This window comes from Ictidomys tridecemlineatus, chromosome 8 (genome assembly GCF_052094955.1).
Source record: "Ictidomys tridecemlineatus isolate mIctTri1 chromosome 8, mIctTri1.hap1, whole genome shotgun sequence".
Taxonomy (NCBI): Eukaryota; Metazoa; Chordata; class Mammalia; order Rodentia; family Sciuridae; genus Ictidomys; species Ictidomys tridecemlineatus.
Genome location: NC_135484.1, coordinates 31,434,297 through 31,460,839, shown reverse-complemented (window position 1 = coordinate 31,460,839; position 26,543 = coordinate 31,434,297). Strand labels below are relative to the sequence as shown.

The window sequence follows — 26,543 nt, the reverse complement described above, 5'->3', positions numbered from 1 at the left end:
CCATAATTCCAGCTACTGAGGAGACTGTCTCCCCCCACAGGTCTGGGTAAGATCATGACTTGGGCAGTTGGGTCCAACAGAGTTCCCCAGCATAATGGAACAGGTGTGTACAACCTTTGGTCTCTTTTCGGAACTGGAAGACCTCTTTGTAAAGCTGCTGAAGTCAGGGTAGAGGTGAAAGGAGTAATCAGACTTTAAAAGTGAGAGGGGCTCCATGCCCGTGAGCAAGGCAGTAGATTCAACAGGAGCTGGTTTTGAACAGGTGCAGGCTCATGGCTTGACCAAAAGAATGTCTAATGATTTTAGCTACACTGAAGATTATGCTGACACATGGCTAACACTATTTATTTCAGCTTCAAGGGCTCCCTGGTTCATCAGCCACAGCTTCTTTGCCTTTGGGCTGGTGCTGCAAGACTTGCTGCCCTTTTGTCATGGTAGCATCCACTCACCCACCGCGCGGAGGAAAGTGCAATAACCAAGCACCACTTCAGGAGCTTATTTCAAATCTACCTCTCACTATTCAGCCTCTAAAGATTCATTGACTGGAAGGACAGTGGGACCACCTCCCTTCACCTCTCCCTCTTGCCCAGCATTTACTATCGGATCCAGAGATTCTTGTCATATTTACAAATATGACGTGTGGCTTCCTATTCTTTCTCTTCCTGAAGTCACATTTAAGTCAGCATCCCATTATTATCACCCAAGTTATTGAGAACTGTGAAGGATCCATATGCTTTCTAACTTGTAAGCTAACAAGATAGTCTTCCAGCTTTATGGATGTAAAAGATGACATGAGACTCCTGTGTCAGAGACAAAAGACTTTGTCACAGTGTGGTAAATGTCATGAACATCATTCTTCTTTTGAATTTCCTTTGCTCTCAAGCCCTTTGGAAGTGACACAGATGGGCACAAACTCAGTTAATGCATCAATGGTTTGTGTTGCAGTAGAGGAACCCTGCACGGAAAATGTGAATATTTTATGATGACAGCAAGCATGTCTTGCTTTTTTCTTTTTTTCTAGAGAGAGACACTATATCACAGTGGACAGCAGACATGCCTGCTTTCTGTTCTAGGGGAAGAGAAGACCTCGGTCATTCAAGATTTTTCATGAGACAAACATCTTTATAAAGATAGTCCAGATCAAATGACAGTCAGTGCCTCTGTTCTCAAGGCGTGTCAAAATGTGAGAGACACGTGGAGAATTGTTCCCCAACACATTCTGTAGTTTGGATGTTTTTCAATGTATTCCAACTACTCTCTCTCAATCAACCCTGCCATTGGTGAGTTTTCTTTTATTAAAAACTAGTACTAGCTGATGGGATAATCCTTATGCACTCTTCATTTCTATTGGATAATTTACCAGATGAAATGCTTAAGTACAAGTAAATATGCTTAACTTTAACATATGTTGCAAGTTCGCTCTACTGAGAGGTTGTTAAACTTTACATTTCAAACTGGTAAATCCAAGAATGATTTACTTCCTCTTTAATCTTTCCTAGGAAAGGAACTGAAGGCAGAGGCTGTAGAACTTGGTTAAATTTTTTAAAAAGACACCTTAAATATAATGGTATGAAAAGTGATATCATTGTTTCTAAATGACAAAGCTTTTTATGATATGTTATCAGAAGGATAAAACAAAGCCTAGGAAATTTAAGGTAAATGTACACTTAGCTTCCTCAGAAATTTAAGATTTTGCCGAAATCTATTAAAAATGGAAGACTACACATTCTTTCTCTGTGATTCAAAGTTTTCAAATCTTTATATTTGAAATTCCAAAGTTATGACTTTTTAAAATAATAAAGAACATTTTTAATGTTGCTGGTAAAACTGTGTTCACTTGTTAACTATGTTTCTTGTATGAAACTAAAGTTACCCACCAGTCTTATAATATTAACTTCCTGTAAGACTCCACTGATCTGTTTTGTAACTTCCCTCATAATATCCTGAACTTACTTAGTAGCACCAAAAATACAAAGAAGCTTTGTTAAACTTTCTACCACTATATATTCTAGTTTATATTATATAAAATTATGCATGCTGCATAATCACAAACTATCTTATGATTTAACATATTCAATTCTAACAAACAATTATTATTCAAAATTTTCTAATTTCTAAATTTCTTTTTTTTTGAACTTCATTTTTTAAAATTTCTTAAATTTCTACAGATTTCCACTTAATGAGAAACAGTACTTATCATTATATTAATTCTCCTGGAGGAAATCCAGGTCTTTGGGATCTTGATTTATTTATGCCTGTCAAATATTATCTCTGATCAAAGATCACAGATCACAACAAAAGCAAATCAATTTATTGTTGAGAGTAAAGATAATCAAAACACAATATATTTCCATCCCCAAAACAACAGATAGGGGTATTATCTGATATAGAATGTATGTAATAAAGTATTTTAAAAACAGATGACAGAAAATTTAAACTACCTTATAGATTTAATGAAATACAGCTTTTAAGAATGAAAATATAATCTTTAAAATAAAAAATTTAGCAGATGATCCACTTAACACAAATGAGAGTCAGTAAACCACCAGTTTCATTTTAAAGAAATAATGGGAAATCCAACACAAAGACAAAATAAAGTGAAAATAAATAAAAAAGTGGCTAAGAGATAAGAAAAGTAGAATGTGAGGATCTAAATTTGTTTTATAAGTTTGTGAAGAAGAGAATAGAAATCCATAACAGAGCCAATTATTGTAAAGGTAATGATAAAAAAATTTCCAGAAAAACTCCAATGAAAGACAAGAACATACAAATAGAAGGAGCACAGATGGAATGATAAGCACTGTAATGAGTAAAGATTCACAAAAATCCAAGTAAAAAGAAACATGAATAATTTTTATTGACTTATTTATTGAATAAAATAAAATGAATCAATAACTATGCTCCTGCTAGCCACTAAAATGTTAGAACTCCAGAAATGAAGAGAAGCTCTTAAAAGCAGGCTGAGAGGATACACAAATCTTCTAAAAGCAAACTGAACTAACTGGATGCCTCAGCAGTAGGAACAAGAGTCAGGACACAGTGAAACAATAAGATTGTCCACCTAGAACTATGTAACCAGCCAGTTTCTTTCAATAATAAGGAAAAAAAAATCATGACATGGAGATATATAAGAACTGAGAGCTTCTTCCTTGGCAGAAGAGGACATGACTCCAAAAGGAAGATCAAAAATTTAGAGTGAGGTGTCCCCCAAAGCTCATGTGTGAGACCATGCAAGAAGGTTTAGATGTGAAATGACTGGGTAATGAAAGCCTTAACCTAATGAGTGTATTAATCCTCTGATGGGGATTAACTTGGTGGTAACTGAAGGTGGGTAGGATGTGGCTGGAGGTAGGTCATTGGGGGCATACTTTTGGGGTTTATGTTTTATCCATGGTGAGAGGAGTCTTGCTCTCTCTACTTCCTGGTATGATGATTAGCTACCACAGCTTTCCACCATGGTGTTCTGCCTTACCTCAGGCACCTAGGAATGGAATTGTTTGTCTGTGGACTAAGACCTCTGAAACCCAATATAAACTTTTCCTCCTCTAAAATTGTTCTTTTGGTCAGAGCAGTGAAAAAGTTACCTAAACCAAATGCATAAAAGCAACGAAATTAGAGAAAAAAAATATGTACAAAATAGGTAAACTAAGAGTGAATTTTTCAAGGGAGATTAAAGTCAAATAAATAGTACTAGGAATGGAAAAAAGAACATAACTAACGATAAGGCAAGAGATAAAAAAAGATAATATCAGAACACTATGACACTTCACATTTGAACACAAGGAGATTAGAGGCACTCGGAGGAAATGTACAACAAAAATCTTATAACAGTAAGATTCAATTTATAATAATAAAATTAAGAATAATAGTAATGATTCAAAATTGAACCAGTTGTTCAAAAATAACAACAAAACCTTTTTAAAGTCAATAACATATCCAGAAAATTTTAAAGAAAAAGTTTCGCTGAACTTTTGAAAAATATTTCATTCCCATCTTATACAGAAGGAACCAGAAAATGGAACTAAAAGGGAAAGAACTTCATTTCATCTAATAAAGCAAGTATGATCTTAATAATGAAACCAGAGATGTTTACCTTCTATTGCTGTAACAAATTTCTACAAACTTAGTTGCTTAAAGGAACACATATTTCTTATATATAATTCTAGAATTTAGAAGTCTGGCACTGATCTCACCACACAGAGCTACTTTTCTTTCTGAGTTTTAAAGGCTGCCCTCATTGTTTGGCTCATGGGCTTCTTTGTCCAGGCAGCCCCCATGGTGAGCTCTGTCTACACACTGCATATCTCTCTTTCTCCAGAGCAGGGACATATTTTCAACAGGATGTAATTAGATTGGGCACACCTGGATAATCCAGGTGACTCTTCCAATCTCAAGATTCTTAATATTGTCATCACGTTGGCCAAGGCACTTTTTCTAGAGAATAGAATGTGGACATCTTTGTGGAACCAATATTCTGCCTATTAACACTTGGGAAACAAAAATATGAAAAGAAAATTAAAGGACATGAATATATGTATGCAAGCATTATAAACAATTTTTTGACAAAAGAATAAGTTGGGAATCAGAGTCCACAATCAGTTTATAATCAAGAAATTCAACATTGTTAAATATCTCCAAAAAATCTAGAATTAGTATATTCAGAGAAAAGGAGAGAGGTCACATAATCATCTCCAAAGGGACAGAAAACAGTATCTAAAATTCAACAGTTATTGACAATATTAAAATTATTCTTAATAAATTGAAAATAAAACTCCCATAATCTGATAATAGGAATCAACAGAAAACTTATAGCAAATATCAGCCTTTACAGCAAATATTAAAAGTGCTTCCTCTGAAGTTAGAAATGAGAAGACCCCTCCCATTCAACATAGAAGCCTAAGACAATCAAGTTAGACAAAAAGAGAGTAGTTCTAAGGTTTGGAATAAAACCTAAAATCTTTATAATTCATGGGTAAAAATATTCCAAAGAATCTACAGAATTAAAAATATAATATATACAGATGCTTGGGGGAAGTTAATATATAGAAAGCTGTACTCTTGCAACAAAGAGTTGGAAATGTAATTTTAAAGTAGATGTCTTTTTACCTTATCAAAAAAGTACAGGCTACATAAAAATATACTTTCTCCAGGAAGGCCCATATTTAAAATTTTTGTAAAGAAAACCTTTAAATATTATTGAGACATTCAAGACAACCTAAATAAATTTAAATCTTTGCCACTTTCAAGGAAGACTTGCTATTATAAGGAAATCAATATCCTCAAATTGCCTAAATGCAATTTCAATTTAAATTGAACAGGATTTTATATTTTAGAAACCTAAGAATCTGATTTGGAAATGTATGAGGAAAAGGAAAAGTCCAAGTTAAGGAATACTTGAAGAAAAATAATGTAAAGGGATTTCTCCATTAGGCATCAAAACTTTCTACAAAGCTGCAGCATTGACAGTGGTGTAAGTTCACAAACAAAAACAATACAGATAGTAGAAAAAACTATAAATCCACGCATACATAAAATGGTATATAATTGTGGAAGCACATAAGTGGTAAAATTAGGTCTTTTCAATAATTAATGCTTGTACAATGCCATGTTCATTTAATGATGGGTCATTCATTCCAGAAAACATGGAATAGATCTATCTTACACAATTCCTACCAATCACTTAGATTGCTTAAACATTTAAATTCAAAAGTAAGATTATTAAATTTTAGGAAAAAAATGAGAATTTAGAATCTTGGAGCTAATATTGATAATAAGTAGAGTGGTTTCCTTTGGGGACAGGAAAGTGAGATAGAGAAACATGTAAGTGTAATAGGTAAAAATTCCAAAGTTGTTGACAATATTCAAGTTCATAAACCTGGAAATGGGTTCATTCTTTTCTTCTTACATTACCACAGTTGAAATGAACATTCTTGAACCCTTGTGTTTTAACCTTGATTATCCCTTAATGTTTCTAGAAATGGAATTGCTGACTCAAAGTACACAGATTTAGGAGGTCAAATTGATCTTCAATGTAGGCTGCCCCCGAAAGCATGAGTTGCTATTTTCTCTTTCCTACATACTGTGGTATTAAATACCACAATGTAGATGCTAATAGGAATAAGAATCAAGTCAAGGGAAACTCAGTGAATCATTTCCTCATTTTTCCTTGTCTTTTGTCCCCCATTTATAACCATAAATGTAAAAACTACACACTACTAACTATTAGGAGAGATATCATAGGGAAAAGAGAGAATTCTATGAAGGGAAAATTTAAAACAATGGTCCTCTACAGATTTCAGAGAGTATTGTATCCATACAATAATCATATACCACCATGAGAAAAGAATAATCAAGTACTGAAAGTGTTTTTATAGTTTAAAATTGTGCTCTAGAAACAAATTATTTTAAAATCATGATTGATTGTGCAAAAAAAAATTATTTATAAAGAAGTTGAAAATCATGATGAGATAGGCCTAGTGGAAAATCTAGAAGGTGATTTAGAAAATAAAGTCACATCTAGAATAATCTCCCAGAATGAGAAGCAAAACACCAATAAGATGAAAATCAGATGATGTGTGTAAAAATGTTTCACTATTAAACTATATATGTTATTATACTAAACCATATACTATATAGTTTTATATATTTGTAAGACTGTATAGTAAAATGTAACAGAATGAGAGAATTCTAAACATTTGAAGAGAAAATTGAGACAAATACATTTACTTTGTGTAAAAATATATGAGCATATCCATGCATATGTTTCTAATTTGAATAGTTACTATGTAACATCATTAAATCTCATTCTCTTTCATGAGACATATTTTATTATGGAATTATTTCTCATCCTTGTGGAAATCACATAGGTTATTAAGAATTACAAGATGGAATTTCATACAGGCTGAAATGTGGTAAGCATGGAGTTTTGTGCATGCTCTGAAATTTCTAGGATCATAGAAAAGAGGTGTTTGGGGGGGACAGATAATGGTCATTTGGGAAACTGGTTCAGTTTTTCCAATTTCTTTGAGACTTGTTTTGAGTTTAGATTTACAGAAAAGATTCTGCATAGTTTTCAATTCATCTCAAACCAATTTGCCTTTTTAGTGGCTTTGAAACTAAATAGTACAGAGAATTTCATTTGCATGTCAATTTGTGCAGACATTTGGGGTTTTGTTATGTAATTTGGGTTGTCTGCACATGGACTTTCTCTTAAAGAAGCATGCTTCATATAAGATATAAATGCTCAACCTGACGGCCCCAAACTCCTAAAATAGGACCCACATGCCACTGAAATTTAATGGTAATGCCAAGAAGTCCACCAATACTTAGGTTTTAAAAACCACGGAGACATACTATGTAAGGTCAGGCAACAGTCGCAACCGAAAGGGGGCAGATGTTAAAAGGCCATTGAACAAGGCTTTATTGAGATGTCACTCCCAGAACTCTATCAGACCTGCAGAGCAGACAGGAAGAGGGTCTGAGGAGAAACCACACAGGAGCTCAATGGGATTGGAATTTTATGGTGCTTACAGCAGGAAGGGAAGGGCTTGGGACAGGAAAAGGGATTTTTAGAGTCCCTTGTCCCAATGGAGTTGGTTGGGGGAACTGGCTGAGATCCAGGATTGGCCAGAAGAACCTGCTGATTGACAGGTGGTTCTGTTGGTGACTGATTGATGTTTCTTTCCATGCATGGGCTGCTTGGTGCTTTGTTCCTAAGTCACCACCATCGACCTGACATACTATTCAGTGAAAAGCACTTTTGGCCTAGTCTCACTCTTAGTAACCAGAAGGTAAGTTGCATGCACACACTAGTTCCGACAAAATGAGGATAACTAAACCAGTGACTAAAGTTGTCAACCCCTGAAATGGGGATTAGGTTATGGAGAAAATAAAAATATTAAATGAAGTGCCCCTGATAAATATTGACTTTCTGGCAAGTTTGGGTCTTTTCATGCTAAATAAAAATATGAGGTTTCTTAGTGACACTTGACCTATGAAGTCATCTCCAATAATGTTATAATACATTGGACAAGAAATGCAAAACAAATGAATCCTCTAACTGAGCCAAATTATTACAACACTCTTTGACTAATTCTCTCCATATTATGCTTTCCTTTTGCCAATTACTACTCACTTCCTGAGTATGGTTTGTGTGGTTCTTAGGAATTTCAAGCTGTCGATGTCATAAACTTAGAGAATAATAATGACCACAAGCAGTAAGTATAAACAAAGAGCAGTCATAATGTAGTATATTAATTTGGGAAATAAAGGGGGTAAATGGAGGGAAATAGCACAAAGGGACTGAAAAGTTTACAAGAAACAAAATTCGTTGGTAGGGTTTAGCTTATTAAATTATCCTCTGGGAATTATAATTACTGTGTTCCAACTTATTGTAAACAAAAGCCAAAGTCTCAGCATGTTCTTCTTTCTCCTATCTTCAACTGGATTAATTCATTTTATCATCATATTCTTCTACAGGAGATGAAAACTGCTACACAGTGTTCTTATACTTTGCACAGGTAAATCTAAAAAATAACATTATAAAGATATAAATTGTGATGGGTTGAGAGTGTGGCTCAGTGGTAGAGTGCTTGCCTTACATGTATGAGTCCCTGAATCCCATCCCAAACACCACTCACAAAAAAAAAAGAAAAAAAATCATGCATTGTTAAACATATACATTGTGTATGAATGACAAAAAGCACTATGGCTTGGTGCAGGGTGCAATATATGGAAGAAAGAATGTATGTCCCTGTACTCAAAGGAACTTACCATCCAATAGAAGAAAAAAAGATGTTCAAAAAAAGTTCCAGGATCTTAGATGTGAACCAAGAGGTGAAGATAGAGGTATGAGTATGATGTACTGGATGTATAGAACTAGGTTTAACATTTGAATGTTGATTTTTGTGACATGAACTATTGAAAGTTACACTCATGGCTGTGATGGAGTGTTCTTTCAGATCTGAGAGAACAGGCCTTATAGAGACTTGAGTGATTGTATATGGACACAGTATGCTCTTCTGAATTGGATTTCAGGAACACTAGCTGTGCATGTAGTTGGGATGTGTATCTCTATGGTTCCGACTAACTGGAAGACAAAAATGTCATCACTACGTTCACATAAAAAAAATTGTGACTTTCAAATATTGACAAAATAATGATTGGAATTTATCAAAGAAAAATAATCTACCACAACACTTTTCTTTTGGTATCATGGGGATAAAGTGATTGTTTGGTTGACTGCATGAACTCACTCACTCTTCAACGAGTTGTGGTTTGACAGAAACATGATCCTGGCTTCAGAACCTTTCTTTCTTTTCCAGTTCAATTTATGATGCATTTTATGACCATTAGAAGATAGGAAACTAGGGCCCCATGTATCAATAGTTTAGCAATAATTCCTTTTGGGATCGTGAATGAGTCAACTGAATGGAGAACTGATAGGATGGGAGGAAAAGGAATGTAAAAGTGCAAAATAGCCACAAAATGGGCCTGAGCTATTCTTTTTGTGCCACTTGACAAGCTGTACTTACCTGGGCAACATACTTCAAGTGGTAAGAGGGATGCCTGGTAAATGGAAGAGTCAACACTTACATCCTGCCAGTTCCTCTGTATGTTAAGATAAATTAGCATAAAATGGTAGAAGTCTTTTTTAATTTTTTTAAATTTTTTAATCTGGAAGGCAGAAAAATTAGGTCTGGCTTTGCCTATCACTGTATGACACTATATATGCCTCACTCTATATGCTTGTATCTTAGCTGCAAAATACAAGTTGAGCCAGACAATTTTCTGGTGCCTTCTAGCTCAGAATTCTATTATTGAAAAAAAAAAAATTGCCTCTAGACTTCTAATTAGAATGCCAGGTTTCAGCCCGATGTGAATTAAACTGTCTGGGTTATAAACCAACTACAAAATAAGGTTTATAATGAAAACAGCAGTGACCCTTGGCTGCAGCAAGGCTGCCAGTTCCCGCTATAGTATTCAGTTACTGCTCCCATCCCTGTGCAGCAACTGCCGAGTTATGTAACAGTGACTACTGCAGGATTACTTAATCCTTTCGCCTAACCCTAATTGCACAGTGTGCTTGTGGCTCCTGTAATACCTGGTTCTCTTCGATGACACGCTCCAGGGTACATGTGGCTGCCATCCCCAAATCCAGCTCTTGCTGGTTTAAAATAACACAGTTGTGTGCAACTTGCAAATGCCACTGTTTTTTAGAGTGCATTATTTTTGCTTTCTCTTCTTGCTAACTGGCAATGACTTCCTGCCCCAAATGACCTAGCACTAGGAAAAATTCTAACAAATAATAAAATTGGCCAGTACAGGTACAGTACATGCCGTTCTCTGACTTATGGTACAGACCAAGTGAGAAACTCCAACTGGAGAGATCCAGGGACAGGCGGAGGAAAATGACTCACATTGAATACTGTCTTTAATTAAATATGGTTGACGCTTTTTTCGCCTTTGCAGATAGCCTATACTGCCTTTGTTACATATAAATGTGTTAACTCTTGGCAAAAGAAGCAAATTTAGAAGATAAAGAGATCACTTTTGTAACACAAAGTATAGATGGATAGTTAAATAAATATCCAGTCTAACACAGAAGACGGAACAAGACTTATTTTAAGTTGTGCATAGTATCTAAAGATTTAGTGATTTAGAAACAATCTGACTTGACCATCTTCTTGAAAAATAACATTCCAAGAATATATTTCTAATAACTTGATTTTTTTTCTGTTCATAAAATTTTTACACTCTAATTTTAGAAAACACAAATAGGAGAAACAAAGATAAATCAAAATAGACAAAAATTTATCAAAAAACCCCTTCACTTTTCAAAGCATGCCTAGATTAAATAATAAAATTACATTGTTTTTACAAATTTACATTCAGTTTTTATCATTGTCATAAATATTTACATTTCCCTTGTGAATGTTTTGAGTATTATATATTTTATTAATCATAATACAAGTATCCATCCTCTGCCTACCTAAATTTTATAATATTCCTGTCATCCTTAGTGGCAATGAACTTGGTCCAGGCTATGCATCTGCTGAGGCAGTGCCCTACCTCTTTCTTTCTTGGGTTTCAGTACGATTGCTCAAAGATTATCTATTATCAATTAAGCTAACATTAGTTTAAAGCCTGCCAGTTTTGCTAGAATGCTTATTTTTTTTTGTCATTATTACTTTTTTCTTTGAATTTTGACTACTGCATTTTAATTAAATAGCAATCAACTTTATAAACATGTGCTAATAAACCTTTTCATCATTATTATGTGTTCATATATTTTTTGTTCACAATTTTAAACTCCCTTAGGAATAGCATGTTTAGAAAGTGAAACTTAATATTATATTAAAAGAGCATATCTACATTTCTATATATTCCTGGAGGTGGGGGAAAATTGATCCTTGAAAGCAAAATGATCCTTCATAAGGATCAAAACTTGTTTTCACCATAAGTCAAGATGAAAGATAACCCTGAGAGGTTCAGGTGCCCAAGGTACAGTTCTGTTCTGGTCAGAGGTACCTGGCACTGGCTCAGAAGATTTCTTCTTTGAATGCCCTAGACTTGATACAGCAGCTCACAAATGCTAACCAGGCACTGCCACAGTAGTATCCATGGGGAAAAAAAGGGTTCTAGAACAACAGTCTGTAACTAGGGTTCCTCCTCTCACCTGTGTTCTGGAAGATTGGATAGTAGTTAAATATGTACTAGACCTATTCCTTCACATACCCTAAGATATTGCACTGAAGTTCTTTCAAAGGAATCTGTATTTCTAGAATGGTCTTTCAAAGGAATTTGTATTTCTAGAAAGACTGAAACAGACATACAGAGAGATTGCCTATAATGGATCTGATCAATAGAATTGGCTATTTGATGATACATTTAACCTTTCTAATTGAATATTTGTATTGATGAGGCTTTAAAAGAGTGTTTATTTTGTGTGTGTATATATAAAACTCTCTGATTTTGGTGAATTACATGGGACTGAGGAGAACTTATCATTGGTGGTGAATTCTTAAATAGGCCAGGTACTCAGTGATAGAACCAACCAGGGAACTCCTACAGGCATGGTTCAGATATCTAGATGCCAATTTTTTATTATATACCTTTTATTTGTAGGATATAAATTTTTATGTTGCCATTTTAAAATCTGTTCAAAAGTAACACTGTCAAAACCATTCAAATATATGTAAAAATTATAATGTAGACTAGAATACAATTGTTATTTGGACAAAAAATAGATTCATTCCATGTTAGGAAAAAAAAATCCTTAGTGGGAGACAGACCAAGCACCAAACATTCTGCTCAAAAACCTGCAGTTCATAGACTTCTGCCCTTGTGTGGCATTGGTCACATGTTCCCTAAAATTGTACAGCCAGCCACACAGTGGAAATCAGACCCAGAACAACCTTAGTCATTGGGCGATTTTCAATTACTTGCTCAAGTAGAAAAGTACATTTTTGGGGAATGACAAACTGAAATGTAAGAGCATACAGTACAAACTGTACACTAATAAAATTTCATCTTGTGTGTGGGTTGGAGTCATGAATTTTCATGGCTAGAACAAATTATAATCACATTCTTGAGTTTGGGATTTTTTTCCCTTTTTAATATTTCAAGGATGATCTCCTATGCTGTAGGTTTAATATTAAGAATTTGGACTCTAGAGAAAAATGGTCATAATAATGCAATAAAAAATCTGAATAAATCTTTGGCAAACAGAAGGCTGATTTTCCAATGATTAGTCAGAATTCTATCTTAATAAGATTTCTGCCCACAATAGTCAATGAGAGAGAGAGAGAGAGAGAGAGAAACGCTCCCAAAACCACAAATCAATATCACCAATAAAAACAGACACCAAAACAATGACAATGTATGTTCAGCACTATTTAGATATATCTTTGATAGAATTAACTATGCTGGTTTGACAAGTTGAGCAGGTGCGATTTTAAAGAAAGGTCCACAGCTAAAGCCAGGATCACATTAATTATAAAACCTTTCGCTCATGCACATGAGGTCATCTATCTTAGAGTTATGTAAGATGAATACATCAGCTACCTCAAATAACCAATCATCCTACTTTAATTTACTGCTCTAAAATAGTAAGATAAGCTGTGGAAACTTAACTCTCCACTATCTCATGAGCAAAGGATCCCCCAAAAATGTTGGGTCAGATTTGGTTCACAGAGTAAGTTCCTCTAGATAGAGCTAGCTTCTTGAGAAACACAGATTTGTTTTATGATCAAAAGAAAGTATAATATCTTTCATATTGAATTTCTAAATAAAATTTGTATAATTGAATTCCTGAGAATTATGGAAGTTTAGGTAAAATTTCCAAATAATTTTGAGACAAAACTTACTTAGAAAGAAAACTTCCAAAATAAGTTTAGATAGCCCTTGGGGTGACTCTAGTTCTTGAGGAAGAACTCTTTAAAAGGATATACTTCACAGATTTAGATTGAAAAAATCATTTAAATCTAAGTATGAGACATAAGAGACATTCACACAGTAAACAGACTGAGTTCATCTTGACATCCCTGCTCCGCCACCCTTTGTTAAGATGTAGTGAACCGAACTTCTCAGAATTTTTACAAAGGCATTTTCCTCCAAATATTGTTAGTTGATAAATTCTGCAAATATTTATTGAGACAATGCTATCTACTATTTACTATTAGTCTATACCATCTACTGTTGTTCTAAGGATACAAGTGTGAGAAAGGTAGACACAATTCCCTCACTCATGAAGATTCTCATTAAGTGTTCAAACTTTTTGTTACAGTTTCAAACACACACAAGGATTAAGAGAATACTTTAAGGAAATTAATGAGCTCACTATTCACTTTCAAAATTATTGATATAGGAATAATTATGCTTTTCAACCAGTCAGATTATTTTGATGAGGATCTTAGACATATATCATTTTGTGCATAAATATTTTAGTTTCAGTGTCTTAAAGATAAGAACTCTAAAAAGCAATAATACCATTACTACACTTAAAATGTTTGCTATAGTTAAACTACTGTTTGTATGCTTAAAATATGTTGAATCAGTTGATATTAAAGATTTTTAACACACACACACACACACACACACAATGTTAACTAGGTGAGGTAGTAGACGTATTAACTAACTTGATTGTGGTAATCATTTGACAATATATACATATTTCAAATTATTCTATTGTAACAATTTTATATGTCACTTATACTGCAATATACTTGGAAAAAAATTTAAGGTTATAAAAGTAGAAAAATAAATAAAAATTCTAACAATAGTTATTTGATGCCATAAAAAATAAATCATTGCTCATATTTCCTTGTTTATTCCACATACAAATCACACAAGCACAGACACTTTTACTAATATTGGATCAGTATGTTTAGTAAAATTCTTTTAATTTAAAGCTTCCCTCTTCAAAACAACTTTTGTGTACATAGGAAACAAGACTCCCTACCCAGTAAAATTTCTCACTTCTGAATTTTTCTGATTGCATTCCTCCATGGTGTCCTCTAATATGGTCTTCTGTTCTTTTTTCTTATTCCTGTCAAGATCCATGCAAATGGTGATATAGATGTACTATAGATAGAAAGAGATAAACATTTTCAGATTTTGATAAAATCAAGTACCTGTAAAATCCAAAAATTAAACTAAAGATTACAGTTTTTAAAAAGCGATGTTTATATCATCATAATGTGTGGCCTGTTCAATCTTCCTTATTTATACTAAATTCTCCAACCCCAGAAGTTCAAAGACTATGAGATCAGCGAACTCCATCCAATATGACAATATTGCAAAGATATATTCCTCCTTTTATTTCTCAAAGTCAGTTTACAGCAACCTGTAAACATCTCAGATACATTGAGGCCTCCACCTTTTGCCCTTTGTCTTTTAAGAAGATAAATGCTTAATAATCTAAAGAACTATGGTGCCCCACCTGACCTATTTTCCCAAATCTTATTCCATTTTCCATGTAAGTTTTGTTATGTATATATATTCTTTTCCTATAAACTGAAGATGTCTAGCAAACAAAGTAAATTTCAATATTTGAAATTAAATTGGTTATTTTCATATATTATATACAAAGTCTGCATTAGCTTCATTACTGCTATGTCAACTTTAAACAATCTTTATAAAATTCTCATTCTATGAATGGGACTTTTATAAAACACACCCATCAAAAAACCATTAAGCCATCAAAAAACAAATCATTGCTCACATTTCCTTGTTGATTTCACACACAGCTCCCACAAACACGCTTTCCAGCTTTCTCATGTTTTAATGCACTTAACAACTTGGAACTTTATAGTGTGTATTTTTTTTCTCTGATGGAAAATACTTGTTTCTGAGAGACATCAGTTTTAGTTTTCCATTTTCATGGAAACAATAAAAATTAACAAATATCACCCATAATTCCTGAAGTTTAGAGTCATAACCTCTCAAGGACCATACAAGGAAGTAAATTCCCTGGATTTACTTAAGGCCCGTTTCAGCATGGACATCTTTGGGACAACATTACTTCATAGGTCAAGGCTCTACTATCAGTGAACACACACACACACACCGTGGGCCCACAGGACAGAGGGGACAGCAGGAGTGCTCACAGACGTGTCTGCTCAGTGCTGAGTAGGTTGCAGGCTTGTTTATGCTTGAGCTCTCGCTGCCAGACAGCAGAAACTAACTCCCTTAGAATCCGTTGCCATTATATTCCCAAAGGCAATGACGCACAGCTGTGGACAGGAAATAGGCTCTTTAATTTGTTAACCATGCCCAGAAAAGAAGAAAACAAAATGCTTAAATGAGACCATAAAGAGATCATTTAAAAGTCTTCTCCACAATCAGCTAAAAAATGCAAAACAAGCTTTTCCCCCAATCATAGGATATGTACGTGTATGACTTGTTCATTGCTCAGTATATATCTAATCTTAGATTTGAGCTCCATGAAATCTCTCTTCTTCCCACTTTACAATTTCACCTGCTCTTAATGATGGCATTGTCTAAAGACTCCAACTGATGACATAAGGCTCCTGAATCATAATTGTTGAAAGACTTGTTGCTGACAGATGCCATTTGGAAAAATTCAGATGGTCAGAGAGGACTGGGGTTAAGATAAGGACATTATTTCCTTCAATGAGGGTCCCAGATTTTCAGAGCAGGAAGTTAAATATTTTAGTCCAACTCCACTCTGTATACAGCCCTTATCAAGCCCATTTTTAAAAATTTAAAAATTCTTTGCAGTTTTCTCATATTTGAATGCACCTACAATTTTTAATTGTCAAGGAATATTTCAAATATATTAAAAGATTCAGGATTTCCCACAACAAGAATCTGAAGCCAAGACCAGCTACTAAGTTCTACCTCATTCTAACATTGTGCCACAGTTTTCTCAATATATTTAATTTTTTTTAAAAAAGAAGTAGCTTGTTACAAATATGACTGAGTTTCCCTGATTAACTTCCTTTCATCTTACCCTCCCTCTCTGCCTTCCCAGAAATAATTGCCAGACTGAATCTGGTTATTTATCATCTTCATGCACGTTCACACTATTACAACACAATGTCCTACATTGTTTTCAGAGTCTCCATAAATGGTATCATAGTGTATGTATCTTTCAGTAATGTCCTTTCATGTTGATACACACTGCTATAGTTCACTCATTTTCAATATTTATTGCAAGATTTTCCCACAATTACTTTGTCCAATGTCTTCACATTTTTGCTGTTACTCATTGATGCTGTGAACATTTTCAAGTGTCTCTGAGCCCATACACAGTAGGGATGTATAGGGATGTGTATGTCTCTGTGTGATGCACTGGAACAAAAAACTGGCTTTTGAAATATGGCACACCTTTGAATTGGACCTGTGTTATGTTAAGCAAGGCATCTTAGTGGTGTTGGTTGTGTGCATGTATGCATTTGTGTATTTGTATGTATCTATCCACTTACCTGTCTTTCTTGGTATCTTTTTTGATCTACGGCTATGTTTGTTGTTTCTTTTTCTGTTTCTTTTTCTTTTTTTAATTGAAGCTTTTGGCTCAAGATTTTTTGCTCCCTTGCTTGTACCTCATTTCCCAGAATACTGTTCTTCTAGGTGGGGCCAGAGTCCTAGTTGTACTGGTGGGAAGGGTAGATGCTCTGCCCACTGTATTCATCAGTCATGAGGCTGCGTAGTATGAAGTGGTCCACGTAATGTTTGGAGATGACATTCAAAAGTCTGTCTATCCAGGGTCACCAAGTAAGTCCCAGTTAGTGGCTGGTGTCCTATGTGTGGCAGCATCATGGACATGTACTTCAGGACCTGTTCCTGAAATACTTTGTGCATCCAGATATGGTTATTGTTTACGTCCTGCAGTGCAGGAGCATGTTGGCTGGGTCCCATAGAAGGAAGAGGGAGAATCAGGCCAAAACCTTGCGTACTCTGTGGACATTTATTGCAGCCACAATGTTCCAGGGCTCTGAGACATCACTGTAGCAGGACTAAAGTCAGGGCCAGTGTTCAGCACATCAACAGCACCTTGCTTGGGTACATTCCCACCAAGTCAGCTGGCTGCTGACGATCACCCACTTCACCTGGGCCCACTGTATCTCGTCTGAGGGCATCCACACCAGCACTGCCACTTTATTACCTGCTTGCACCATCTGCTCCACAATGAACAAAGCTGGTCTTGTGTTAATAAACTGTTGGAGATAGTTTAGTGATAAATGCACAAATTTTACAAGTATTTCCTTCTATTTTAGCATATAATTCAAAGTTTCCAAGATTAAAAAAAAATACAAAAACATATCTTTAAAAAAAAGGCTAAATAGAAAAAAAAACAACATGTTGGAACATCAAGCCAAAACATTTTTTACAGAACATATTACAAAAAACAGAGACTAAGAATATGAAAGAAATATTTTATATGGTGCCAGTGGCACCAAACATTGGGATCTTCTTGACAGCCACACTGTGGGATGGAGGGGTGGACAGTGCAAGGTCTCCAAGTCTCAGAACATGCAGGAGCCCAATGAATTGTTTCCACATGTGTTGTGACCCATCATTCCTATAATTGCTACAAAATGATGTCACAACAGCTAAATTTGTCGTTCATGTCCCTTAATTCTTCTTTTGTATTTTCATTCTCTTATCTTTTGTGGTATGTGCTGTAAGGAAGAATCCTGCAACTTAATGTTCTGTCATGCTGGTTTTTCTATTTATCTTTTTTTTTTTTTGTGGGGCGGGGGTGGAGGGTGCCAAGGATTGTCCTCAGGGGCACTCAAACACTGAGCCACATCCCCAGCTCTATTTTTGTCTTTTATTTAGAGATAGGGTCTCACTGAGTTGCTTAGCACCTTGCTTTTGCTGAGGCTGGCTTTTTACATGGGATCCTTCTGCCTTAGCCTCCCCAGCTGCTGGGATTACAGGTATGTGCCACCAAGCCTGGCTAGCTTTTTTTTAGATATGTTTTTGTATTCTTTTCAAACATGTTTCACTTTCAAACATGTTAAAGTAGAAAGAAATAACAATGAAACTTGTGTGTCTGTCATTTAATCATCTTCAACTTTTATTAATATATGACCAACTTTGTTCCATCGGCCAGCACCTTCTTGGTTGAATTTAATTTTCATGATCTCTGTTTAGTTTTTTTTTAATTAGATAAGTATTCTTTTGTAGTACTCTGAATTTCTCAGGTATAAATGATTTGGTTTCATAAATCAGTGGGTCTCCTTTTACTGTATTTTTGAATATTTGATGATCCGTGCTTATACATTCAATTTTATGGCAGAAAATTCTTATTAGACAGTCTGCTACCTTATTGCATAGCCTAGGTAGAGATGAAGGGTTGTGATGAGTTGCTGGAATTTGTGCAGAAATCTGTTTACAGAGATATGACCTGGAAGGATCAGAATATGCCACTTGACCATGTACATCAACAACTGCCCTGCATGTGACACATCCCACTTCTCCTAGATCTTGCCAAGTACTTGGAGTTCTGTCTTATTACTTGGACACACACTTCCACATACTGGTGCCTCCGAGATGCAGACATCTGGACTGGCCAAGAAGTTAAGTACCAGGAGTCTGCCTTCTTAGATGTTCTTGCTACTGTATCAAATTAATTACTCTGAGGGTTTCCACAGTTTCTGTCTCTCCTCATCTACCTGAATTATCTGATTCTTCTCTGTTCCTATTGGCTCCCTATCTTTCAGGCATTCCTCACAGTTTCTGAAAATACTTTCAAAAGTAAAATGTTTCCTTTCTGTTATTCTAATACAGTTATGCATTTAATTTTTCTTTCTTTTCCAGGCATATGGTAGTGATTAAGAATGTGGACTCTGGACTTGGGCTGCCTGGGTTGAATCTTGGCTCTGCCACTTTCTTTGTGGCCTTCAGCAAATTTATTAACCTCTCTGTGCCTCTGGAAGATGGAGATCAAAAAGGTTTGTGGAATTATTATGAAGATAAAATGAATTGTCATCCGAAATGCTCAGAATGGTGCTTGGTTCAGAGTGAAGTAGGATTCTAAAATACAAAGTCACCTGTATTAAACTTTCCAGGCAGGGATGGGGATGTAGCTCAGTGGTAGAGCACTTGCCTAGCATGTGCAAGGCCCTGGATTCAATGCCCAACATTGGGGACTCTTCAGAAAAGGGAGATCTACACTGAAGAACAAAACCACTTCCAACAAAACCTATAAAGGTCATTTATACAATTCTGGACAAGCATACAAGATTTTTTAATAACTCTATCAAAAGTGGTGACTAGTTTTGATTGAGTCCTGGCAGGATAACTTTAACATACTGATCATTCTGTTCTCCAAGTTAAAGCTAATTTTCCCCCCACAGTTTTATTGGTGCATCATAGCTGTACATAATTATGAGGTTTGTTGTTACATATTGAAACATGCATACAATATAATAATATAATGTGGCCAATATCATTCTCCAGCACTTCCTCGCTCCCTCCCCACCTGGTCCCTTTTTCTCTATTGATTACCCATTGATTTTCATGAGGCTCACCCCTCCCCAACCTTCTTTGTCTTTTTTCTTCTCTAGTTTCCACATGTGAGAGAAAGCATATGACTCTTGACCTTCTGAGTTTGGCTTATTTCTTGTAACATAATGGTCTCTAGTTTCATCCATTTTCCTTCAAATGACAGAATTTCATTTTTCTTTGTGGCTGAATAAAACTCCATTGCGTATATATGCCACATTTTCTTTATCCATTCATCCATTGATGGACACCTAGGCTGGTTGTATAGTTTGGCTATTGTGAATTGTGCTGCTATAAACATGGGTGTGCATGTATCACTGTAGTATGAAGACTTTGATTCTTTGGGATGAATACCAAGGAGTGGTAATGGCTGGGTCATTTGGTACTTCCATGCCTAGTCTTTTGAGGAATCTCCATGCTGATTTCCATAGTGGTTATACTAAATTACAATCCCACCAACAGTGTAAAAGTTTTTCCTTTTATCTGTAACCTCTTCAGCATTTATTGTCATTTGTATTCTTGATGAGTGTCATTCTGACTAATGTGAGATGAAATTTCAGTGTAGTTTTGATTTGCATTTCCTTAATTGCTAATGGTGTTGGACATTTTTTTTCTTCACATTATTTGTTTGGACATTTGTATTTCTTCTTTTGAGAACTGTCTGTTTAATCCATCTTCCCATACATAATTGGGTTACTTGCTTTTTGGTGTTAAGTTCTTGAGTTCTTTATGTATTCTGGATATTAATCTTCTGTCAGAAAAATGCTAGTTTGTTTTGATCTTGTAGGTTTTATATGGAGCAGCAAACTTTCTCAAGGTGTGTGATTGTAAACAAAAGAATTTTAAGTGTTATGTCTTCAATGCTACTGTGATTCAAAGAAGAGCACTTCTTGGAACTCCATCCTTGATGCTCACCAACTAGAATACTATAGAACTTAACAATGGTAAGTTTTCCATAAATGTTACTTGTTATTGTCAGGGTTTGGAGTGGAGATTGCAATTATGTGCTCTTCTTGTGGCTAATGTGGCCTTTGCTAGGTCTTATGTGACCTTAAGCAATGTATTAAACATCTTCCATCCTTGTATTTATCATTAGCAGATGGTGATAATGATGCCTTTCTCATTAGGTTAGATTGGTTTTATTAAATGCAGATACTTTTGATGAGGTTGTATGATGATAAACCCATTTTAAGTCAAATATATTGTCTGCTAAAGTGCATTTAATACACCTATGGAACATAGCTTGGCCACAGAGTCTGCTGCAGAATAAGGGCTTCTCCTCCTGATCTCTTGGCTGTCTGGGAGCTACTTACCTGCTGTTGCTGCCCAATATCATAAGAAAAATTATATTGCACATGACTAGCTCCAGAAAAGAGCAAAATTCAAAATACAGTTTCTGCAAAATGTGTACTGCTTTAATACTATCATAAAGTCAAAAAATTGTAAGTCAAATCATCCTAAGTTTGGGAACATCTGTAATGTGCTTGTCATAATCTCTTTAGACTTTTATAATAAAATATCACAAACAGGGCAACTTATAAGCCATAGAAACTTATTACATACCATCTGGAGGCTGGGAAATCCAAGATCAAGGGGCTGACATATTTGCTGTCCTCCTGGTTCATTTTTGTTACTGTACCCACGGAGGAGAAGGGACCAATGGTCTCTATCAAGCCAGTTCATGAGGATTTCACCCTCATGACCTAATCACACCCAAAAGTCTCACACCTTTTAACACCATCACATTGAGAATCAGCTTACAACTCTATTCCATTCCTAGGTTCAAATAATTAATATATCTGTTGGAAAACACAACCTTCCCTAAACTGGCCTATGACCAGCCACAATTGTCAGATGAGAAAACCTTTCTATTAGGTGAATGCATCATTATTTAATGTTCAGTGTAACTATTTATTTGCTCAATAGGATCTGCTTGCATATCACTGTAGTGAGTTGTTTCAAACAGGCAGCCATTATTGTCAAACATGACATGACTCTGCTTTAGCTGTATCAGCTTAATACAGCAGGAGTCAGGTTGTCACAGTGGAATTAATTGTACCTTAGAATAGTAGCAATCCCTAAATTGGGTGATCTGAAAAGCTTAGTAAACAGTAGGAGGCACAGTTTTGTGGCAATACATTTCTCAGTCTTTAGTTTCATATGTACACATTTCTCAAGGTAAACTCCCTGTAGAGTAGAGAAAATATCTGTAATGAAGGTGTCTTCACCCCTTCTCTCTTTTCTATCAGATGGGTGTTTCTGCCTCCATTTCTGTGACTACCCACTTTTCACTTTATAAAGGCACATTCGGGAGCACATCCTTCTAGGGAGTCAAATGAATGTACAATTGGAATAGTGGTGTCTCTGGATAACACCAATTTGCCTAAAACTCAACTTTCAGCCAGATTGAAGGACCTATTCGAGACCTTAGCTGATGGGTCACTATAATTCTTTCAATGATAAATAAATAACTATGTGATACATGGCACCTAAGTAAAAAGGAGTAAAAGAAGTGTCAGTATTATAAAAGTCACCTGCATATTTTTAATTTGTGATTCAGTATTTTTTGCATTTACACCTTTGAAAAATTTTTGAAATGAAACAGAATTGATCCTCAGTTCTATCTTATTCCAACGATCAGTAATATTCACCCACGGATATGTGACTTAATGAAAACAAGGAAGATCTCATCCATTCCATTAAGAACTGTATTTCTAATAACATTTTACTTTTTATCAATGTGATATATTTTGTATTGCTTTCTAAAGCTGTATGTTAAAAATAGTTGTCATTATAGTGCCACTTGAACATTTAAAATGTAGATATTTATGGTCATATAAAGGGTAAATTTTAAATTTCACTCTTATTAGTTAAAAAAAAATACATCACTTATGTTATGTTAGTCTGTGTTTCAAATGCTAGGAATTCAGTAGTGACAAAACAAAAAGCAAATGTCTGTCTATAAGGAGTTTACATTCTAGTAGGTAGAGACAAAGAGCAACCAAAGAGCAAATGTGTATAAAATGTAATGGCAGAAGTACATAATTTTGCCCCAGAAAAACCCAGATGGGTGTTCAATAAGTCTTTCAAGCATGACTATATATGAGTATTAATATAATACTCTGCGAAGAAAATAGGATGGAAAACATGAATTCAAGGAGAAAAAAACTTTAAAATGAAAAGCTTCTTTAAGCATTTGTAAATAGATCATGGCAAAGGTCTTATGGCTTTTCCTTTAGATTCCATTGGAATATTAAAAAGAGTGTCTAAAATATTTTTATTTTTTGCTTTTTTAAAATCTTTTTACAATATGCTGATAGTTTTCTTCAACAATGATGAAAAAAATGTGGAAACCTTCCTTAAAATGTTCAATTGAGGGCATTATTTTATAAAATTCAGAGCAAATGTGATACCCACTGGATCCTGTCCTCAGGGGAGGGCGAAGGTCATGCTAATCTGGGCAGTAGCACCTGCCTTGCATTTTATTATATCAGTTTCAGTTCTGTGATGAAATATCACTTATGGAGCTGAGTGTAAATTTGTTAGTTTTTCCTAACTATGTTTTATATTTATCAGAGCAAAGAAATTACTTGTAATTTGAACACTAAATGTTCTCTTAAGAATATGATAGGGCTGGGCTCAGAAACAGATGCCCACAATGCCAGCAGTTTAGGAGGCTGAGGCAGGAGAATCACAAATTCAACAACAATCTCAGAATTTTAGCGAGGCCCCGAGCAACTTAGTGCCCGTCTCAAAATAAAAATATTAAAAAGGGAAGGGGGCTTGGCTTAGTAGTTGAGCACCCTTGGGCTTAATCCCTGGTACCACGAAAAAAAAAAAAAAAAAAAAAGCAATTTTTTCTGATGTTTCATCAAAAAAGAATTTTGTAAAACTTCAAATAAACAAACAAAATCTGTGACTTTTGAAGGTAATGATAAATTCTTTGGGGGCGGGGGGAAGACCTGCTTTTAAATTGTCATTATTACATGCTTAGTTAATTGAAAATTATCCCGTGATAATAAAAAAATCTTTGCATAAACACATGGAAATTCCTCAAATAATAGTCCCTGTGGTGCTGAGGGTCAAGGAGCCTTCAAGGAACCTTCCAGTACAAGTCTGTTGTTGATTCTGAACATTCAGCACTGCTTTATTCTCACAATAAGAAAACTACCAAAAGCAGGAAGGAGTGCTTGTCTCCATCTAGTGGACAGCATATTATACTATTGCTATTATTCTAAAATGTACATTTTATTTTTCAAATTGTAGTGAAAAATGACATGGCATGAAAAATGACATGGCACTACTATTATTTTATAATGTCTATAAAACTTGAAATAAGAAATAATCAGATAGAAGATATGTAATCTTGAAATAGATATATTGATATATATGACTTGCATATACCTTCAAAATTCCACGAAACTATTTTTTTCTTTGCTACAAATAAATAAAAGGAATTTTGCCTAAAAATATAATTTTATAGTGATTCCAGGTAACTTACTCATATATTTTTTACAGAAAGATACATTTAAAAGCTCTATTTTGTTTTCTATTAGGCATTTCACAGGCACTTGGTGTGAGTCTTGCCTGCAAAATAGTATTTACTAACCTGTGTTTTAGACTGATGACACTGTTTCAGGCTGTTCTTAAATAACAGAATATTATCTCTAATTTACTTTAAAATATTACTTACCAAATAAAAAGACTAATTCCCAGCTGGTGATTTTGTCATATCTGGTATTTTCCTTGGAAAATAAGTTCATTCTTCATAATTAATTTCTTTTTTCCCCCAAGCCTGTTAGACATAAGAATGTAAACAGAATATTTGATGAAATTGTATTATAAAAATAATACACCGTTCTTTTCTGTAGGACATCACAAATTACAAATTATCTTACATGGTTTATATTATTACCTTTGTTTTTATTTTAAAAGGTGTCTGGAATATCCTCCACTTCATTAAGATCTTAGTAAGATGAGCTTGTATATCAACTCATACCTTTAGAATTCAAGGTCTTCCCCAGGATTTCTGCAAATGTCCACTGGGCTTGCATTCTCAAAGACATCTCCATTGCCAGGCTCCTATACTCATACAGTACACCTCTGCTCTGAACATGGCAAGCCAGGCATGAATTCAGCTTCATTGTAAATTTCCAGAAAAGCACCCATTCAGTTGTGGCATTTGTGAGTGTTGCTGAAGATTGGTAGGAAAGGAAGGAAGATGGAGAAGTTTAGATCACAGTGATACAAACTTCAGATTAAACCTTTGGTAGCTGGGTTTCCAAGATGTCTTTCTGCCCCCTTTCTGCTGGAAAACCTACAATGGCCCTTCTCTGTCCATGTTCCATAGACTCAAAGCAAGTGCCTGTGACAAATTGAATATAAACCTTAGGAAGAAATTATAACCTGTTTTTCCCATTTGGATAGAAAGAAAGAAATTGAGGCTCAGATGCAGTTTTACAGGACTGACTTACTGAGTACTTGAAATATAGAAGAGGAAAGATGGCCTCTAGACCTCAAAAACTTATTTCTGACATGATTAAACTTTCAAAAATATCACACAATAGAGAAATGTTTATAGCCTATTGGATGAAAACTTGTTTCTAATATAAACTGTGGATTTAATGCACAAGCAATTGAGAACCGAGATCTACTAGGAACAATAAAATAAAGTTTTTTGATTAGGTTATTTATGATAAAATCAAAACTTGATATAGTTTTATTTTGTAGACTAGAAGTTGCTGGCCTTGGGAGCCTAAAATCTATGGCCAAAAGGAATTTTTTTCATACTCAGATAAAAATTCCAAAGTATTAAAAATGAAAGCAATACTCAGCTTTCACTGTCATTGGCAATAAAACCAGGTGATTTCATATGAATTATTCCAGATTAGTTCTTATTTTTTAAAATTATGGTGTTTGTCATATCTCTCCTTCAGCCTCCTCAGATCTTTAGCCAATTTTTTTTTGGCCCTTATTACCAGGGAGAATTAAAAAAAATAGATTAATCTCTGAATAAGTGGATAAAATAGGAGGCTTATCTCAAGAAAAAGACTTTGCAAGAGATAACATAGTGTGGAATGATGACAGAGAACAGTTAATATTAGCTTATTACATTGGCAAGGGTGTCACATATGAAGCTTTGTATGTCTTAAGAGGATGTGTTTATTCTATAGTTTAAACTTGATTGGAAAGATTTCTTTGTCCACCAGGACAAAGGTCAAGTAGCAACAGATCATAGACAATGACTTCCAAGATTTCTTCCTTCACCTGGAAAACTTGAAGCTATGCAGATTTCTTAACAGAAAACTATCTAGGTATATTCAGAAAATCCTTGGAAATGTCATCTCTCAAAGAGTAATAAGTATAATTTATTCAGAAAATGGCATCTCTTAAAGGGCAATAAATATAATTTATTTTGGATAAAGAGAAAAGGAAGGAAATATCACACATTCCACTGTCACTAAGCTTTCTAATTCTTCCTTGCCTGAGATACTGTTTCTCATCCTTTCCCATTATCTGGTGGAGTAGCTATTGTATATAAGGGAATCCCAGAGAAACTTACCCCC

The 26,543-nt window shown here is 34.9% G+C and overlaps 1 protein-coding gene across 1 annotated transcript in view; it reads left to right on the top strand.

Moving 5' to 3' along the window:
• Nucleotides 1–1,031: 1,031 nt before the first annotated feature.
• LOC120889140 (uncharacterized) overlaps nt 1,032–26,543 on the top strand; it is a 41,469-nt gene continuing 15,957 nt past the window's right edge. Inside the window, exons 1-5 of the mRNA XM_078019108.1 lie at nt 1,032–1,280; nt 7,718–7,790; nt 8,479–8,519; nt 19,291–19,424; nt 20,765–20,921. Coding sequence (XP_077875234.1) covers nt 1,231–1,280; nt 7,718–7,790; nt 8,479–8,519; nt 19,291–19,424; nt 20,765–20,802 — 336 coding nt within the window. The 5' untranslated portion in view covers nt 1,032–1,230 and the 3' untranslated portion in view covers nt 20,803–20,921. The remainder of the gene's footprint in view (nt 1,281–7,717; nt 7,791–8,478; nt 8,520–19,290; nt 19,425–20,764; nt 20,922–26,543) is intronic.